The sequence below is a fragment of the Drosophila eugracilis genome, unplaced genomic scaffold (assembly GCF_018153835.1).
Source record: "Drosophila eugracilis isolate 14026-0451.02 unplaced genomic scaffold, ASM1815383v1 contig_47, whole genome shotgun sequence".
Classification (NCBI taxonomy): Eukaryota; Metazoa; Arthropoda; class Insecta; order Diptera; family Drosophilidae; genus Drosophila; species Drosophila eugracilis.
This window is the reverse complement of record NW_024573338.1, coordinates 1,595,025-1,611,924: the sequence shown is the minus strand read 5'-3', so window position 1 is coordinate 1,611,924 and position 16,900 is coordinate 1,595,025. Positions and strand designations below refer to the sequence as shown.

At 39.7% G+C, this 16,900-nt stretch overlaps 2 protein-coding genes and 2 non-coding genes across 5 annotated transcripts; all 4 read right to left on the bottom strand.

Moving 5' to 3' along the window:
• Positions 1-3,381: 3,381 nt before the first annotated feature.
• LOC108109449 (putative odorant receptor 85e) lies at positions 3,382-4,986 on the bottom strand. The gene is made up of 3 exons (XM_017217948.2): positions 4,199-4,986; positions 3,520-4,060; positions 3,382-3,456 (listed from the first exon to the last, which is right to left on the bottom strand). Exons 1-3 carry the CDS (start codon positions 4,984-4,986, stop codon positions 3,382-3,384), a joined length of 1,404 nt encoding a protein of 467 aa, XP_017073437.1.
• A 7,429-nt stretch (positions 4,987-12,415) lies between these two features.
• Trnay-gua lies at positions 12,416-12,508 on the bottom strand. The gene is made up of 2 exons: positions 12,472-12,508; positions 12,416-12,451 (listed from the first exon to the last, which is right to left on the bottom strand). It is a non-coding gene; the product is annotated as a tRNA-Tyr (tRNA).
• A 432-nt stretch (positions 12,509-12,940) lies between these two features.
• Positions 12,941-13,033, bottom strand: Trnay-gua. Its single transcript has 2 exons — positions 12,997-13,033; positions 12,941-12,976 (listed from the first exon to the last, which is right to left on the bottom strand). It is a non-coding gene; the product is annotated as a tRNA-Tyr (tRNA).
• Positions 13,034-13,732: 699 nt separating this feature from the next.
• Positions 13,733-15,794, bottom strand: LOC108109429 (probable cytochrome P450 313b1). Of its 2 annotated transcripts, none has more exons than XM_017217928.1 (7): positions 15,683-15,794; positions 15,391-15,628; positions 14,947-15,336; positions 14,821-14,890; positions 14,617-14,743; positions 14,373-14,552; positions 13,733-14,320 (listed from the first exon to the last, which is right to left on the bottom strand). In XM_017217928.1, exons 2-7 carry the CDS (start codon positions 15,542-15,544, stop codon positions 13,733-13,735), a joined length of 1,509 nt encoding a protein of 502 aa, XP_017073417.1. In that variant the 5' UTR covers positions 15,545-15,628; positions 15,683-15,794. The 2 variants fall into 2 exon arrangements, with proteins under 2 accessions (XP_017073417.1, XP_017073418.1); XM_017217929.1 differs by having other exon boundaries at positions 15,391-15,619; positions 15,683-15,698.
• Positions 15,795-16,900: the final 1,106 nt, after the last annotated feature.

Sequence of the window (16,900 nt, the reverse complement as noted above, 5' to 3'; positions counted from 1 at the left end):
AAAACATATTCCAATGTTCTCATTTTGGGAAATATTTATTAGGTGGTTTTAAAAATGATAAAATTTCAAGAGATTTTTTAGAACCTTTTTTATGTAAATAAAAAGTTTAAAAAGTTGCGAAGTTCAAGTACAAATTTTAAAGTTAAACTATTTATTTTAACAGAATGTTCGGGTGTGAGGTTCTGTCTTTTCTTAGAACACTAAAGTCCTAGAATTTCTCTCGTATTACCATTTTTTGATTTCAGTTTTATATTTAAAATCAAACTGGGAACAGATTCAAGATGTAGATGGGGGTGATTTCACCAGGCAGGCCAGCTAATTGAAAGCCTGCATCTGAATGTGCCTGACAAATTGGCGAGCAGGTAAAGAAGCCGTTAACAAGGATTTCCACTCACCACCCATACGGCTCTCCTTAATGGGAAATTATATGCGGCTTTGTTTTGTTTCGGCTTGTGTGTGTTCATGTGTGTGTGTGCCTTTTGGGGGAGTCCTTTGTCCTGACCACAGGCGAATACCCGTTGGCTGAATCGCTTGCAATTTATGTGACAGCATCAGCTCGACAAAGACAAACACACAGAAGCATAAACCCACACACACTCACACGCATAACGTAAAACCCTATTTACCTTTATGTGTGCTGAATGACATTGCGTATGCGACATGTTGCACAAACCGAAGGCAATTGGGGTCTGAATTTCACAATTACTCGCCCAGATGCGGACAACATGCAAATGTAATATGAAGTAATAATGAAATTAGCCAACAACAGCCGGGCTCTTTGACATCAGCAGTTGGCGCTGTCCTGATTAGATTACCTCCCACCGCTCCCCGCCCATAATGATGATAGAACACCATTTTGACAGGTGCCAGGGTTCTTGCTGAAGTGTGAATTGAATCAGAGTTCATTTGATCACAACTCAGGTTGGAATTTCTAATGACTTTAAATTATGGCTTTTTTGCTGCCTAACAGGTAATGTTTCCGGCCTTTAAAAAGGCTACGTTTGGAATATTAGATATTTATAGAAATGGAATAAAATAGAAAATATAAACCGTAAACAAATATTAATTCAGAAACTAACAAATCAGCTAAGTTTTATATTTAAAACACTAAAAATAAAGACCTATTTCAAAATCATATTTTCCCTCAACTTAGACAGCTCTCTAACATTTTCCCCCAAATAAACCTTAAGTGTGAGTTGGCATTCTTCTGCTACCGCCTAATATTGATTGCTTTCAATTAAAATACCGCCAGCTGACTGCCGAAAAAGTTGACACGGCATGCCATTGTGTTAATTTAATTTCAAGAGACTACTTCAAAGTTGCCGTCTGAGCGGAGGTCCTGGGAGAGAGGAAAGGGATATTGACAGCATTGGCCTGCGGCTAGATCCTGTCAATTCTATGCGGGCACTCTAGACAGTTTTTGTTGGCCCATTGCCAGTCCAGCGACAGGACGATGGATCTGGATCTGGATACGAGAGGGGGTAAATTCTGTTTTCATTCATCCACTCAACCTTAATTCAATCAGTTGAAGTTCTGGGTTAAAATTGAATCGGTTTTTTGCACAAGCAATCAAGTTTTTATGCGAAGCTAATGGGCTAAAACAAAATAAAGACCATTAGCATGTACCTTTAAATCCTTTTGAATGTAAAGGCTGGGAAATAAACCCTTTCGTTATGTTTTTTGCAGTAGTTTTTTCTTTATAAATGAAAAGAATAAAATGGATTTTATTACAAAATTTTCTCTTTAAAGGTCTAACTATTTTCTTGCTTTTAAAGCTATTACCGTTTAATCAACATTAATTACAACTTAGTCATATTTCAAAGAAGATCCTTGCACTCAATAATTTTATTAATGAATTCCGTTGATCAACATTAGAAATTAACGCCTTGCCCAGCAAGATATTCTACCTCCAGATGGTTTGATTTATCCTTGCAATCATTGTGCCAGCTTATGTCTCCATTTATGGACTTTAGCCAATGGCCTGATGCAAATGCTCCTGCCATTGAATGCATTATTTTTCCAAGCTAATCCTACCATGGATACCGAGCACTTTGATAGTCCGTTTTGCTCCCTTTGCTGATGGCCTGCTTCCCGTTGCCATGACATCGACTGTCATTTGTGGAGGGAGAAAATATGGCAGGGCATTTGTCTACTGGCCGGCAACTGCTGCTGCCCAACTGTGCACTGTTCGCTTATCAAATATCGTGTAATATAAATGTCCTGCTGGCTGGCTACGGCAGACACGCATAAAGGTAGTTAGCGTGTAGAGAGAGAGTGGAAGCGGAAGTGGAGAAAAGTGAAAGGCATTTCCGTAGACGAAACCGAACCGAGCGACAAAGAGAGAAAGCACAAAAAGAGCACACAATACAAAGGGAACAAAAAGGTAATCATCTAAGCGCGATGTGCGCCCCAATGTAGGCAGCAAAAACTGAAACAAATGAGTCTCTATAAATACACACGTAGCATTGCCCCATTCCGTATTTCCCATTCCTCATTCCTCATCCATCCACATTCACTTTCACATCCATCCACCCGGATCCAAAAGTTATAGCCAAGTCACCGGGGCCAAAAGAAAGAAAACTTTTCTCTATGTGGGTGTCTGGGTATTTGTGTCTGTGACACAATGAAAAATGCAAAGCGCAAATGAGTTGAAAACTTTGCCATAAGTTTCGGTGCGTACGACGTGCAATCGCAAAATTAAAGGCGACTTTTAGGCTTCTTTACAAAATCTGCGAACTTTGTTTCAACAGATACGCGCCGACATTACAACAAGGCCAATTTTTAAGTGGGTACATTAGCTGTCATTGAAAATTGGTCCTGTCAAAGGGAATATTTACTTGGGCTTTTAGGCTTAGACTGGTTGTATTGCTCAGCTTTTAAAAGGAAACGGAACTAGCATTATAGAAGGCTATTAGTATATAAAAGGCATACATAAAGTAGGAAACTAACATATAAAACTTCTAGTAATATCACAGATATGAACATTTATCTTGCAGAAGTTAAACTTGTATCCGTTTCTCAACTTGAAGAGGAGCAACTTCCACAGCATTCCTACATCTAAAGAGCATCTAATTATCGCCATGCTAAATGTTTGCACTTCTGAAATGGGAACTCCTCGGAAAATTGTTGGAAAAAGGGCTGTTTATCAGTGACAAGCCAAAGGCAAAAAAGAGACATGGGACTTAGAGCCGCTTTTCGCGGGGGGCTTCGTTAGGAGTAAAAGTGACTAAGGCCCCACCACATCTGCTCGTGCTGCAAAATGTTAAGTAAACATTGGGACGCGGAAATGTAAATATTATTTGCATTTTCCTCGACTTGTTTTTAATGTGTAGAATAAATATCAAAGTGTACAAACTGTAAGACTGAGAATGTGTTTCTAGTTTAGAGCTCTGTTTCGGCCTTCTTGGCAGCCAACTTTTGTAGTAAAGTCAAGAAGCTAAAGGCCTGCGTAATAACCTGAAAGATAAGAATTTGGTATTTTGTAATGGAGTCTGGAATTTGGTTTATAACAACACTAACCGATCTCAAACGATTAACATCCATCACATAAAACTTGCCAGCGGTCACATGAACAGCCCGTCGACTGTTGACCAGGAAGATGAGGATGTCCTGGCGAATGAAATGGGCATGCTTCCACCAAGAACCCCGCCAGAAGGCATCGCCGGATCGTATACTATGCCGACTCAGCAACTCGCCGCAATAGGTGAACATCAGAAGCTCAAAAAGGGTCAGGCCCAAATATTGCAACTGGTTGACTATTCGCAGGACCTCCCGGGTTCCCGAAACGCCCACAAAGACCAGAAGGCAGAGCTGAAAGGTGATTTGCAGGGACTTGACCAGACAATATGGACTGAAAAGGTTCTCCAACTCCAACGAACAATGCAGGATGAAGCGATGCAGTCGAACGCATTCCACCAGAGCACTATGGAACGCATTTCCAGGGCCAGGAGATTGGCGTCCTGCCAACATCATCAGCAAATCTGTAGGGTGCTCTTGCAGAACGGCATACTGATTCAACTCCCTGGTGGAGTCCTCTAGCAGCAATTCCTCTTGCAGCAACCTGAAAGGGAAAATATTGCATTTATGAAACTGCTGACAGAGATTTTAGTTCATAAAGGATCAGGGACACAGAAGGAATATATATTATTCCTAAAAAAGCTTGTTGAGATTTCTCATTCACCTGGTTACTAATACATACCTCAGGCCATTTACGGACTCCCCGGATAGCAACCTGGCATGGGCATCCAGATTCTTTAGACTACAGTAGAGCACATCGAACTGCCCCAGCAACAGCAAACTGAGGGTAACGAACAGTGATCCCCCGAAGCCAAAGGTCACGCCCACCAGGACCTGACCAAAAAGCTGGGTGGCATACATGGCCGAATATGTGACGGGGGCCAAGGCGTCGAAGGGATACCAACACTGCAGCGGCAACATCCGGATGCCCAGTATCAACGGCGTTACGCCCCAGGTGATCACGCCCAGCAGGCAGGCCATTATCCACACGGCCGTGAAGTTCCAGGACTTCCTGAAGGCCGCATGGCTGCTCACAAAGGTCACCCCGGCCAGCGAATGGTGGCGATATTCGCGGTTGATGTGCTCCATGTATAGCAAAAGGCGCCGGGAGCGAACACACCAGTAGATTGTCCCATAGCCGGTAAAAAAGTATATTATGGTCATGGTGAGGGCATCGGTTATGGCCTGCAGCTCTCCCGTCGGCAAAACATCCAGTGTGGTCTTTGTGAAAAGGACTCCCAAATGCAGCGATGTAAAAATCACCATAGAGCAATAGAATTTGGCCAGGAATTTGCCTCCAAGGTTCAACCATTTTGGCCACCATTTTGGTAACCTAGGATTCGGTTCCATTCCCATGGCCAACTGTAGTCCCATCAGAAGGCCGAAAAGATTCGATTCCCTTGCCGGATCCAGGCTAACATCATACCTGATGTTCGCATTGACGTTGCCGTGAAACTGAAGACTGGCCATCGACTGGATTTCCGGAATGTCAGACAAAATCGAACTACTTATGGGCTGCTTGAGTCTCTTGGAGCTCCTATTTAAAGGCCTCTAAATTTATGCATTAATGAGTTTTTAAAAGTTTTCCCCTCCGAGAGTCGCCTACTTTTTATGGAAAGGTGTCTGGCTGGGCGTGGCTCATAATTAACCGACTAAATGCCTAATTGCCCCGTGAAAGGACGCTCGGCAAAGTTGGCGAATATTTCGAAATCTAAAACTTAATTTTAATACGAACTTGTAGTTTATAATTTATAATTTACAATGGGTTCAAGGTTGTTACTTAAAGTCGAAAAAGGGTTTTAAAGGTTGTTCTATGTCTGCTTATGCTTATTGGAATTAAAGGTGTCTGGCTGGGCGTGGTTTCTAATTAACCAAGTAAATGACTTTTTAAAGAAAAGTTTGGAAAAGTTTCCCAAATATTTGGAAATACAAAGTTAGAGATTGAACACAACCAAAAATTGAACATTTTTATGTTTACATGGCATATTCATTTTTGTAAGAATCAGTCATTAATATAATCTTTAATGGCTTTTAATATTTTCAAGGGCAAACCAACAAATAATAAGAAATGCAATGAAAAATAACCATGCATTTCACATTCATTTTCACGCTTTTCCTTAATTAATGCCTATAAATAACAATAACAACTCTTCACGGCATAAATTAAACTTCTGGTGCGAAAATAAATACAAACAGTCTAAAACCGCAGACAAATGGCTTTTAATATGTGTTCATATTACCAGTAACCTCTCCTTTTAATTGTAATTACGCAATTTTGCATTACATACAGGGGGCCCCTGGATAACGTCAAACTTGACCTTCGAGCGACAGAAATATCCTTAAAAATAATTGCCGCGCAATTTGCATTTATTGAATATGAATGTGAAAATCCATAGAGGTTTATTACCCACGTCTAATTGCCCCAGAGCTTCGTGGCATTCGTGGCAACATTCAACATTGCAGAGGGAGGATAGAGAGAGAGAGAGAGTGAAGAGCGATGAAAGGAAACGGGTGAAATGGCTCATAGAAAATGCTAATTGCCAAGTGAACTTCGCACACCTTGCAGGTGGCAAAAAGCACAAGCCATATGTTGGCGTGTCGTGATCATGTAAATTAGTGGTGCCAACCAAGCATTTAATTAGCCCCCAGCGACATGCAATTAATTCTACAAAATATTTAGCGAACGGTTGAGGTTGACAAGTGTATTTGCAACTTTTGACCGACTCCCACCAATATAAATGCAAACTAATTTAAGTCCCTGCAGGCTTTCTCTCTTTCTTTTTTTATTTCCCGAAAAATTGTTACACATTGTTGGCCAAAAATGGGGATCTGAAATGGACGGTTCAGGCTGGCAGGCCCGCGGGTTTATGTCTGAGTTATCTCTGGTGCTTGGCAGCTACTTGGCCAAATTGTTGTCGGGCTGTAAATGGTAAAAAAAAACTTTACAGTCCCCCATGCGTCCTGCGTCCTGTGGCTCCTTTTGGCAATTCGTTTTACGTGTCAGTCGGTTTCATTATATATGCATGCTCCCCCAATCCAGGTTTTTATTTTACTTTAACTTAACTTTATTTTTTTCTTGCAAGTCTGTCAGCCTGTTCTCACGCATGTCGAGAGTTGTTTCGAGTGAAATTCACCTGCTGTGATTTATTCAATCAACTTGTGCGACGTCCCACAAGAACTCAACTTGCTCAGGTTGCCTTTATTATTTAGGCATCTTTGTTGTCTCCGTCGATGCGCCTTATGCGAGTTTAATGTCACTCGCCGGGCTAAACAAACTTGGCTGCCACATTTAATCTGCATAATTTTTATGAAAATTACAACAACAAAATACGTTTTGGGGGAGATTTTTCTAAGAAGACAGCGCATAAGATACAATTTCACTCATATCTGAAACGAAATTACTTTTAAGATGCTCAGCATTTGTGGTGTCGCCTTAATTGCCGTCACACGCGTCGTATGCTTAATCTGTGAATTTTTATTTCCGTTAACTCTGATTTTGGGTTTATTTATAGGGCAAACTTTGGATGTAACTTATGCTGTCTGAGGCTAAAATTTTTCTATATAAATATAAATTGTTAAATTATAAAACACAAAATTAAAGAACTTTTGCATATTTATAAACATTTTTTTTCCATTCAAAGGTTTTTCCTTTTCTTTTAGACATAACCAATTTCATAAAAATCCATTAACTGAAATTTATTTGCATTTTAAAACCAATACATAATCTTTGTACAAAAAAGAACACTTGCAAGGTTAAAAATAACCTTTTTTCGAGAATAGTGAATGTGTGTCAAAAATTGATTGAAATAGTTTTGCCCGCAAATCTCTTTTTCATATTTTAATCTTCTTTTTCATAAACATTCTCGTACACAATTTAATACTTATTCATTATATATTCCCGTAATCCAGTGATAAAATAAAATTTACAAAAAAAATTGGCACCTGGCGTATGCAGAGTTTTTAATTAAATGTCGCAACGTACGAGTAGATGAAAATAAAATGAATTCCCCTTGCCACCTGTAAAAATATTTTTAGAGCTTTGCGTGGCCATCCCCGCAGACCATTTTATTTCGGATTTCCTGGGGATCTGGGTGCGATTGCATTGTGCAGCAAACTTTTTAATTAATTGCGCTGGCCAATTTTTCGGCGGGGGCCAAACGCTGTAATTGCTATTGAGTGTTGCAGGGGCAGAGGTGATGGCCAGCTATGGGCGATGAGCGAGAGAGAGTGGACCACATGGACATCGCTAATTTGCTGTCGACAGACAAGCGGGAAAAGCGGAACCGGCGGGTCAATCAGTTGGTCATTTGGGTGGCAAGGTGGCAGGTTGGTTGGGTGAAAGATGGGGTGTGGTTCAAGCCACTCTTTTGCCAAAGGTCCTACAGTCACGCGCTCCGCTCGCCTCATGTTTGCTAATTTATGCGGCACTGCAGCCGCAGGGCGACGGTAAACAGCGAGCGGTAAAAGTTTCCCAACTGGCACTGAACAAGGAGAAAAAGGTTTTCCGGGAATCCGAGGATTAAAATACCCTTTCAGGATAAAAGTGAAACTTATATCTCAAGTTACTTATAAAATAATAACTAAGCAGTCTATAGCTTGAAATGATAATCCCAGCTTAAGATCTTTTAACTTGAAAGACGCACTTTATAAAATATTTATTTTAATTCACTTTAATATTTCATGAAAGGAAGTAGTTTTCTGACTCTAAACTTTAAAAGTTTTTAATACCCTAAGCTAGAGTAAAAAAAGGAAGTACTGATGGAAAAGCGTAAAATGAAATGGAAATGAGAAGTGGAAAATGGGAAAACAGGAACAGGATCGGAAGAGGACTGGCTGCTGGCAACGCCTGTCATTGTTTTTTGCCGCTCTTGTTCGCGCTTTAAACTTTGCTCTCGCCTCGATAACCCCGGCCACATTCATTACACATTGATGGCCAAGTCTTCCGCCAGTTGTCCACCCCAACTCCACCCACTCCGCCCACTTCTCATCCGCTTTACAGTCGAATGTTGCCTTTTATTTCCTTCGGCCGCTGCACAAAACAATTTGTCAAACAACAAGCGAAAAACTTTCTTCACTCCAGGGAGGTTAAGGTTCAACACATTTCCACTTTTATGAGGGCCTGTTAACCCTACAGCAGCCCATTTCGAATTGATAGAAAAACTTTTACTTACACTTTTTACTAAGTTCAATTTAAATCGTTTTAATAATTTATTTCATTTGGATTTCATGGCCAAGTCATAAAGTTCTTGCAAACATTATTTGCATAATACAATAAATTTGAAAATAAATTGGGTTTTGGTAATCATTATGATGATATATTGCTCTAAAGCTATATTCAGAATATAATTATTAATGTTATTGAGAAGGAATAGATATATGATCTAGAATAAATGGTTGTTTTATAAGAATTGTCTTATTAAATGTGATTTAAATTCACTCCTCTTCATGGTATCCCAAACACCAAGGGGTTAAGCTCCAATAAGTCTGTTTCCCAAGAGGTGGGCGGAAATACAGGAGATTCTTTAAACTTTTGGTTAAGTTGGCAACTGATACGATGAACACAAACTGCCGGAGTACAAATGCTCGACTCGCATAGCTGACATCCCTCGAAGGCCTGACTTAGAATTTGCACAGTTTGTTAGGTCGTTTTGTTCGGCAATTTTGTGCTGCCTGGCAAAAAAGTTCCTAATGCAATTTTGTTAAATATTTTTGCTGTGATTTCGTTTGGCGGTGCCCCCGAGAAAATAGTTAAGCACCCTCCCCCTCCACCACCACTACCACGATCAAAATGTCCCAACTATAAGCTATGCCACTTTTTCATCTCTGTTTTTTTGCAAGTGAAAAGTAAACTTTTCGACCTGCCAAATTGAGTTTGGAAGTTGCAAACTGTCTCAACTGACAGGCCACATATGAGGCTAATTCAATTTGAGGTAAGTGGTGGCACTTTCTAACATTTGCCACGCCCATACCAAGGACAGCCAACCGTCGGCCCGAACTACAATAACAATTAGCATTATCACATTGATGAGGCGCCACCGCTTGTGCCGCACCCACTCACACCCCACTCCGCGGTTTGTTGTCCTAGTAAATGTGGCCGGGATTTGCTTTGGCGCGTGTCTCGTAAAACGGGAGTAAACTTAATTACTGCCTGGATCTGCAGCAATAGCAACAGCAGCAGCAGCTGCTTGTTAATGCGGTTTTTGGGGGAAATCCCTTACTCTCCCACGACTTCCGCCCACTTTGAGCTTACAAGAATGTGTTTGCTTTATTAGTTGCTCCTGCGGGCCCCTTTACAAATGTCTTACTGTAATTAACGCCCACGGTTAGGCAAACAAAACCCATCTAAACACACGAAGACTAGAAGGCGCTGCATTAACAAAACTCAGCCGAGTGTTACCTGCTTTGCGGTTCAGCGGAAATCAAGGAAAATTGTTTGCAAGTGTCAAAAGGGAATTACAATTAATTGTGTGCGATTAAAGCCCACATAGCCGAAAAGAGTTATATGGTTCCAGTATTAATCGTATAAAATATAACACTAACATTGATATTGCTCTTGTTTCAGATAGGTTATATTTAACGATATTTAACCATCTTTACAGAACCACTTCGATTTCTTTAACTCATTAATAAGTAAAAACAAAACGATTAGCTAAAAGAACAACTGTTTTAAGCAACTAACGACCAATATTGACCATTTGTATAACTTTCCGCTTGCTTTTGGTAATTCCATTATTTTCGCCATTTTTGCATTTTCGTCAAATTTGACGAAAAATTGACAAATATTGACTTTTCAAAACGATCAGTTCTAAGAACCCTATAAATTTAGGTCTGATGCGACAAATTCTATTTTTTGCCAATTTTCGCATTTTTGATAAGGGGTACCATCATCAAATTTTGCAAAAAATGGCCCAATATTGACTTTTCAAGGCTGGAATGCAGTTTTACTATAAATTAAATTACGAGCTGAACAAGATATAACATTCCACTTTCCGACTATTTTTGGTATAGTTATAAACAAAATTCTGACTTTTTTGACGATAAATAGTAATTATAAACTCTTTAAAATTTATCTATAAAGTGCATCTAATCAATCTTGAGAGTAACAAGAATTGGAATTTCTGAATAAATCGTCCTCCAATTAGTGCTCCGAATATGTGCTCATTATAATCTCATTTGGTATGCAGGCGAACAAAGCCGTCAGTCTGGAATTGAAAGAATCAGTTGACGTGGAAAGCGGAGACCTTGACTGCAACCAGGAGGCCAACAGGTGAAGCAGGTGAGCTGAAAGGTCTGGTTAATATGGCGCCAGACAGCCAAGCTGTGGCCAGTCCTGGCATTCGAGCACCTGGCTGCCCTAATATTCAATTAATCACATTATGCAGGCTGTCGACTCGGATTAGCAGACCTTGCCAGGTTCGCCAGGTAGCCAGGTTGCCTGGTTCCTGCCTCTCCCAAGTAACACAGTAATCAGCCGAAACCGAATCCAAATCCGAATCCAAATGTAAAACCGAGCAAAGTCCCGGCTTGTTATACAAATAACTGGTGGCCAGTCAATTACGGCGACTGGCCAAGGAAATCCAACTAAATATTTTATTATGAGCCAACGTTTGTCTTGATTATGCGCCAAGTCGCTAGAGGGGAGCGTAACTAATTGAAAACTTGCAAAAGTTTTTCTCATTAATAATAAGCCAGACCGTGAGCTCCGGCGACTATTTGCTTACGAAGGGGAACAGTTGGTCGTCCTTCGTCTTGCTCTTCAGTCAGTTTGATTTGTTGTAAATGATTTAATTACTTATTGCAAGGCGCTGCGAAAGCTATTATTAAGTTGGATGCCCGCCAGGCCGCACTAAACACGCGTATTAGATTAATGTTGTGATTACATAGCCATCCCCATCGGGAGATACTTCACCGAATAGTAAGTATATACAGTTGTTTTTAGGCCAATAGAAAACCAAGCTAATAAATACAGAATAGATTAAATATTGTATTCAATCACATATTTGTTCAAAATATTTAAAATAAAATAATAATCCGAAGCACGATAACGAAGTGATACTTCAAACTCCTCTGATAACAGTAATCACTGAAAGAAGAAAATAACTTGAATAAGTTTTATGTATTATATACCTATCTATTATATCTATAAATAAAATCATATAATATAAGATTTAAAAAATGCTCAGAAGCCATTTTGGTAATCATCACTGCCGCCTATTATTTTTACCTCAGCTGTATTTTTCCTCACTCCGTCCCTTGCTGTATTTTGAAGCGTTAACGAGTCGCAATCGCTTATTGCATACTTTTCAGCTTCCGTCGAGGGTCTTTCCCCTCCTCACACTACCTTATTCCACAGGATTCACGTTGGCAAGGACGCAGCTCCTGCTATTGAATTATGCATATTTCGTTGCAGGCAGTGGAGCTTGAAGTGAAATGGTGGCTGGAGGCAGGCTGCCCAGACAGCAATCTATTCGTTTGTCAGGCGTTGGTTGGTGAGGGGAAACGTTAAGAGGGTGTAGGGTGGCAAATAGAATTATTACCTCGGCAAAGTGTTGATAAATTGTATTTGCAACAAGTCAATGATTAAGTAATTTAATACGGCAACAAATACATGACCAAGTGACCAACATACTATATTCTCATTCGAGTTTCTTATCACACTTTATTTTATTGTAATTTATAGTTACTTTCTATTTAAAAAATAATTTTTTATCAAATAAATTTAATTCTAATAAAAAATATACATACATATGATAAAATTAAAAATGAATATTAAGTATTCGGTAAAATCAAAAATTTTTAACTAGTATTCAGTTCATGAAAAATTTAATTATACTCGTCTTCAAAAAATTAAAACAACTTGGTTAAAATATATTTTAAAAAAAAATAAATATACAAAAAATCCTTCGAGCCGGATTTGAACCAGCGACCTATGGATTTCTATTGCACGTCTTCCAACTACAGTCCACCGCTCTACCAACTGAGCTATCGAAGGTCGGTGAGGGGCAACGGATTAGAGATCTTGTTTTTACATTGGCTATATGTTTACTCTATATATACTCGCAATATTTTCGTGGTTCGCTAAAAGCATTCATAAAAGTTTCAAGTATTTCGAATGGGGGCCAGTCGATTTTATGACCTTGTAGCTATTATAATATATATAACCTAAAAATATATATAACCTAAAAAGAAAATGGTTGCTAAGGTAAAATATCATATTTATGATGTATTTTTACTTTTCGTATTTAAATCTTAATAATTTGTATTTTGAATACAATACTTATTTTTTCAAAACTTTTCGTCTTTCGTTTTTAATAAGAGTGATTTTGGTAATATTAGTGTTTCTTTTTGTACTAATAATAAAATGAAATTGTATATTTAAAAAAATAAAAACAAAACAGTGAAAACAAAAAAACACTTCAAAAAATCCTTCGAGCCGGATTTGAACCAGCGACCTATGGATTTCTATTGCTTGTTTTCCAACTACAGTCCACCGCTCTACCAACTGAGCTATCGAAGGTTGAAAACTCGGGTGACCAAAGTGCGTTTTGTGTGTAAGTGCGAGCGAGACGACGACTATCTTGAAGAAACTACTGTGATCGCAATGACGTCACTTTTTGATAAGAAACAAGTTTATAAATAACAAATCCAACGTGTAATTTGGTATATATCCATATAAAAAGTTCTTCAAATAATTCAACCAATGCAATTCCTAATTAAAAAAGTAAAGTTATAATAATAATCGTCATCTTTTGGTAAAAGTAACAAATGTTTTCCATTTACTTTCAACTAAATTTCTCAATAAAGAAGTTAATAGCTTTTCAATCGCGTAATGAAATGTGATGAACTGGCAGAATGGTTTTGACCCCCTTCGCAATCACCTCGGCAAATTCTTCGAGGGCAGGAACTTTGACCAGCTCTCAGCTGCAATAGATAGCCACTGCCATCCTCTCCCAACGGACAGCCTTTCAAGGAATTCAATCAATTATGTTCCGTATACGCAACGTGTGCTCAAAGTTGTGGGTGAGCACGAACAAGTGCAAACTGAAATCCATTATAGCCATTTGCAAGCTGGCAATTTGTGCAAAGGGGTTGGAGGAGGTCGTCGTTAACGAGGTCAACAGCAAAAGATGAAACAAACTCAATTTCCTACGCAGGAAAAATGCAACAAAAATGGCATTTTTAATTGAAAAATTACAGCAACCCACAACCCATCCTGTTATCTCCGCTCTACTCGGCACAGCGGATAATCCTTTAGCTTCAGTGAGATATTACCCTTGACCAGCAGTTCCTCCAGGCGGGCTTCGGTGCTAATTCGATAGCTGCGAAAGATCCTGGCCAGCAGCAGTTTCATCAGCATCTGGGCATAGCGATAGCCGATGCACATGCGCAATCCCTTGGTGAATGGAACAAAGGCAAAGGCGTGCCTTGGTGGAGCGTCCAATCCAAAATGCGCTTCCGGATTATAGGTACGCGAAAGTGCACCCCATACTCGTTCATCCCGCTGCATATTGTAGATATCGATGCCGATCTGAGTGCCACGAGGGATAAGGAACTCTTCCTCATCCCGCTTCAGGTGGATATCCTGTTCCGCCGATCGCAATACCATGGGCACAGGAGCAAACAAGCGCATCGCCTCGTTAATGACCATTTCGGTGTACTCCAGCCGTTGTAGTTGTTCCAACGATATATCACCTGTAGGTGGAAGCTCCCTTACCAGTTCCACGTAAAGCTTCTCCTGGTAGCAAGGATGCATGGCCAGGCATAGAATGGTGAAGTATAAAGCCGTCGATGTGGTTTCAAAAGTCTAAAAAACGGGAACATAATCATAAACCTCTTTTCATTAGATTCTTACTTACCGCCGCAATGGTGACATTGGCCTCATCCCTCACATCCTGCCAACTCAGCTGACCGCGTTCCACATGCTCCCGCACCTGTTCGATAAAAATGGCCTTGGACTTGCCTCTCATCTCCTGTTCCGGTCGCTGCTGTTCCGGATTGGCATTGGCAGCCACAACCGAGACAATCGGTTCGAGTAACTGCCAAAAAAATGTGCCCATGTATGGGGTCATGGTTCGAACTCTGATCGGATGAGCAGCTTACCTGTTCTATAAACCCAAAGAGTATGCCAACAACCTTTTGCTGCAGGCGAAAAAGTCGTGAACGTCGGTATAAAAGCTCCGGATAAAGCCAGGGCGACAACATGCGTTTCACACACACTTCGGTTAAGCTGAAAAAATATGAACATATTGTTATTATTATTTTTATTATATGAAAAGAAAATTCAGTAATCTTCCTTGTACAGACCCATTATAAGCTTCAAATATTGCCATAGATCCGTCGTGTTGGAAGTTCATTTTCCTACCCATCGTTGTCTCTGTAAATCATTAAGTTTAAGTATAAAATATAAATAATGAATATATAAATACCCACGGCAAGCTGCTTCCAAGACGATTTTCTTCAGGATTTGATAGATTTCTAGCCGCTTGCCATGCTGTACACCTTCAATATCCAGCTTCTCCAGCAGGACCTGTGCCTCCGCATTAAAAATGGGCAGAAAGTTGCTGAGTATCTGGCGACTAAAGGCGGGGTTAATGAGGCGACGATGTTTGTGCCAACGAGGAGAACTGGATGTAAATAGTCCATCACCTATAGCCGAACTTATGAATCGATAGAAATCCCCCTTATTGGTGCAATGTGTCGAGTTAAAAATCTGCTCCACACTGTGTGGATCGTTGATGTAGAGGAAACAATTAGTGCCCATCCAGGAAATAAAGGGAGCCTTAAATTGTCGTGACAGGCCATCCATGTACTGCAAAAAGGCTGGCAAAAATAACAGTTATTTAGTGAATTTAGGGAATCCTCTGCGTCTCTTACTCTCCGGGTTCATCATCTGTAAGCCCATGCCTATCAGCGGCCAGCCAATGGGTCCACGTAACTGCCATGCGGCTTTATAATACCTTCGCCGGCTCCACAGGAAGTATATCCAAACCATCAGCAGCCATCCGATTAAAATGATGCAGGCCAGCATGTCGTTGAACCTCAGAGTCGACGAGTATCCGTAGTCGAAAATTTAATTGCTCCACGCACGGCGTTCAAAGGTAGTCTGAGCCAACTATATACTTTCAGCTCAGAGCTTCATTCAGTTTTCTATATGTATAATACAAACCGTCAATGGATATCCAAAATATAAAAATAATGAAGAGCCACACTAATTGTTTGATTTTTTATTGGAATTTTACGAAATGATTTCGTATCAGGCAAAGCTCTTAAAAACAACCTTTTCGCTAGGCTTTCCAACCACAACTCATCTGCTTTTCCTGCTTTTCGACTGTTATTCTTCTATAAGTCGGTCAAAATAGGGGATTGCAGCTACATATGCATATTAACGTAGCTGGGGATTACGCATTAGCGGCTCTAATGCGGTACTTTTCATGCCCACCACATTGTTGGGCGATTCTCGATTGGGTGGCGATTTTGATTCCAGTCGCGTGCCTCTCAAAATTATGCCAGTCAATAACAATATGCAGCAGGCCAAAGACATGACAGAAAATAGAAGATTTTAAAGTGATTTTAGATACCCTGAAAAACTCTAAAAGGTGGTAAATATAAGAATTTACTAATCAGTCTTTAATGATAAATATAAAACTAAAGAAATCATAAGAAAGTATATTTTTTGTGACCAATAAATCGTAATACTTAAATGCTCATCTTATAAAATAAAAATTCATTTTATAAATAAATCCAAATAACCCATATTAGAAGAGCAGCAACTTTACCTTAACAATTTGACTCTTCTTGGATTATCCTTATATGTGAACTGAAGTAATTGATGGCAAATTCTGCCCTCGGACACGACAGTTGGGTGGGAGTGTCCGGCCATGAATCCCAATGCCCAATCAGAACAGCATTTACACAGCTATTACGCATTAATTGAGTTTTTGAATTATAATTTTTATTTGCTATTAATATTTTTACAAATTGTTTTATTTGTGGTGTTTTGCTTTCTCAATTTTGTTCAACAGTTCTTCTATGTTATTTATCTGTGTGTATTTGCCATGACTTTGAATAGTTCCCATTCGGTACTTGATTATCCTTTATTAAGTTGGTATTATTTCTTACCGAGTTGGAGACACAAGCCGGGTTTATTTATATAGACTGTTGTTAGTTTAGTAAAACTTAGTGCGCTAAGTGTTGAGTGAGCGAGTCTCCTCCTGATTCTGGAATGGGCTTTTACTTAGGATCTGGACCCGAATACTGGGTTCCGCACAAATATTCCGAAAATTTAGCACTCTCTTATGTGTAAGCTAGGTTTAAAAGTTTGCAAATATTAATATTGTTGTGGACGTTGCGTTTCCAGTTTTGTCATTGATTAGATTTAGTTAAG

What these genes read in the sequence shown, in the direction of transcription:
- LOC108109449 (XM_017217948.2), bottom strand. Translation starts at nt 4,986, where the DNA reads ATGGCCAGTCTTCAGTTTCACGGCAACGTCAATGCGAACATCAGGTAT. An exon ending in GAGTCCGTAAATGGCCTGAG is followed by an intron (nt 4,061 to 4,198) that starts GTATGTATTAGT and finishes TTTCCCTTTCAG; the next exon opens with GTTGCTGCAAGAGGAATTGC. An exon ending in ATGTTAATCGTTTGAGATCG is followed by an intron (nt 3,457 to 3,519) that starts GTTAGTGTTGTT and finishes CTTATCTTTCAG; the next exon opens with GTTATTACGCAGGCCTTTAG.
- LOC108109429 (XM_017217928.1), bottom strand. Translation starts at nt 15,544, where the DNA reads ATGCTGGCCTGCATCATTTTAATCGGATGGCTGCTGATGGTTTGGATA. An exon ending in ACAGATGATGAACCCGGAGA is followed by an intron (nt 15,337 to 15,390) that starts GTAAGAGACGCA and finishes TATTTTTGCCAG; the next exon opens with CCTTTTTGCAGTACATGGAT. An exon ending in TCTTTGGGTTTATAGAACAG is followed by an intron (nt 14,553 to 14,616) that starts GTAAGCTGCTCA and finishes TTTTTTTGGCAG; the next exon opens with TTACTCGAACCGATTGTCTC.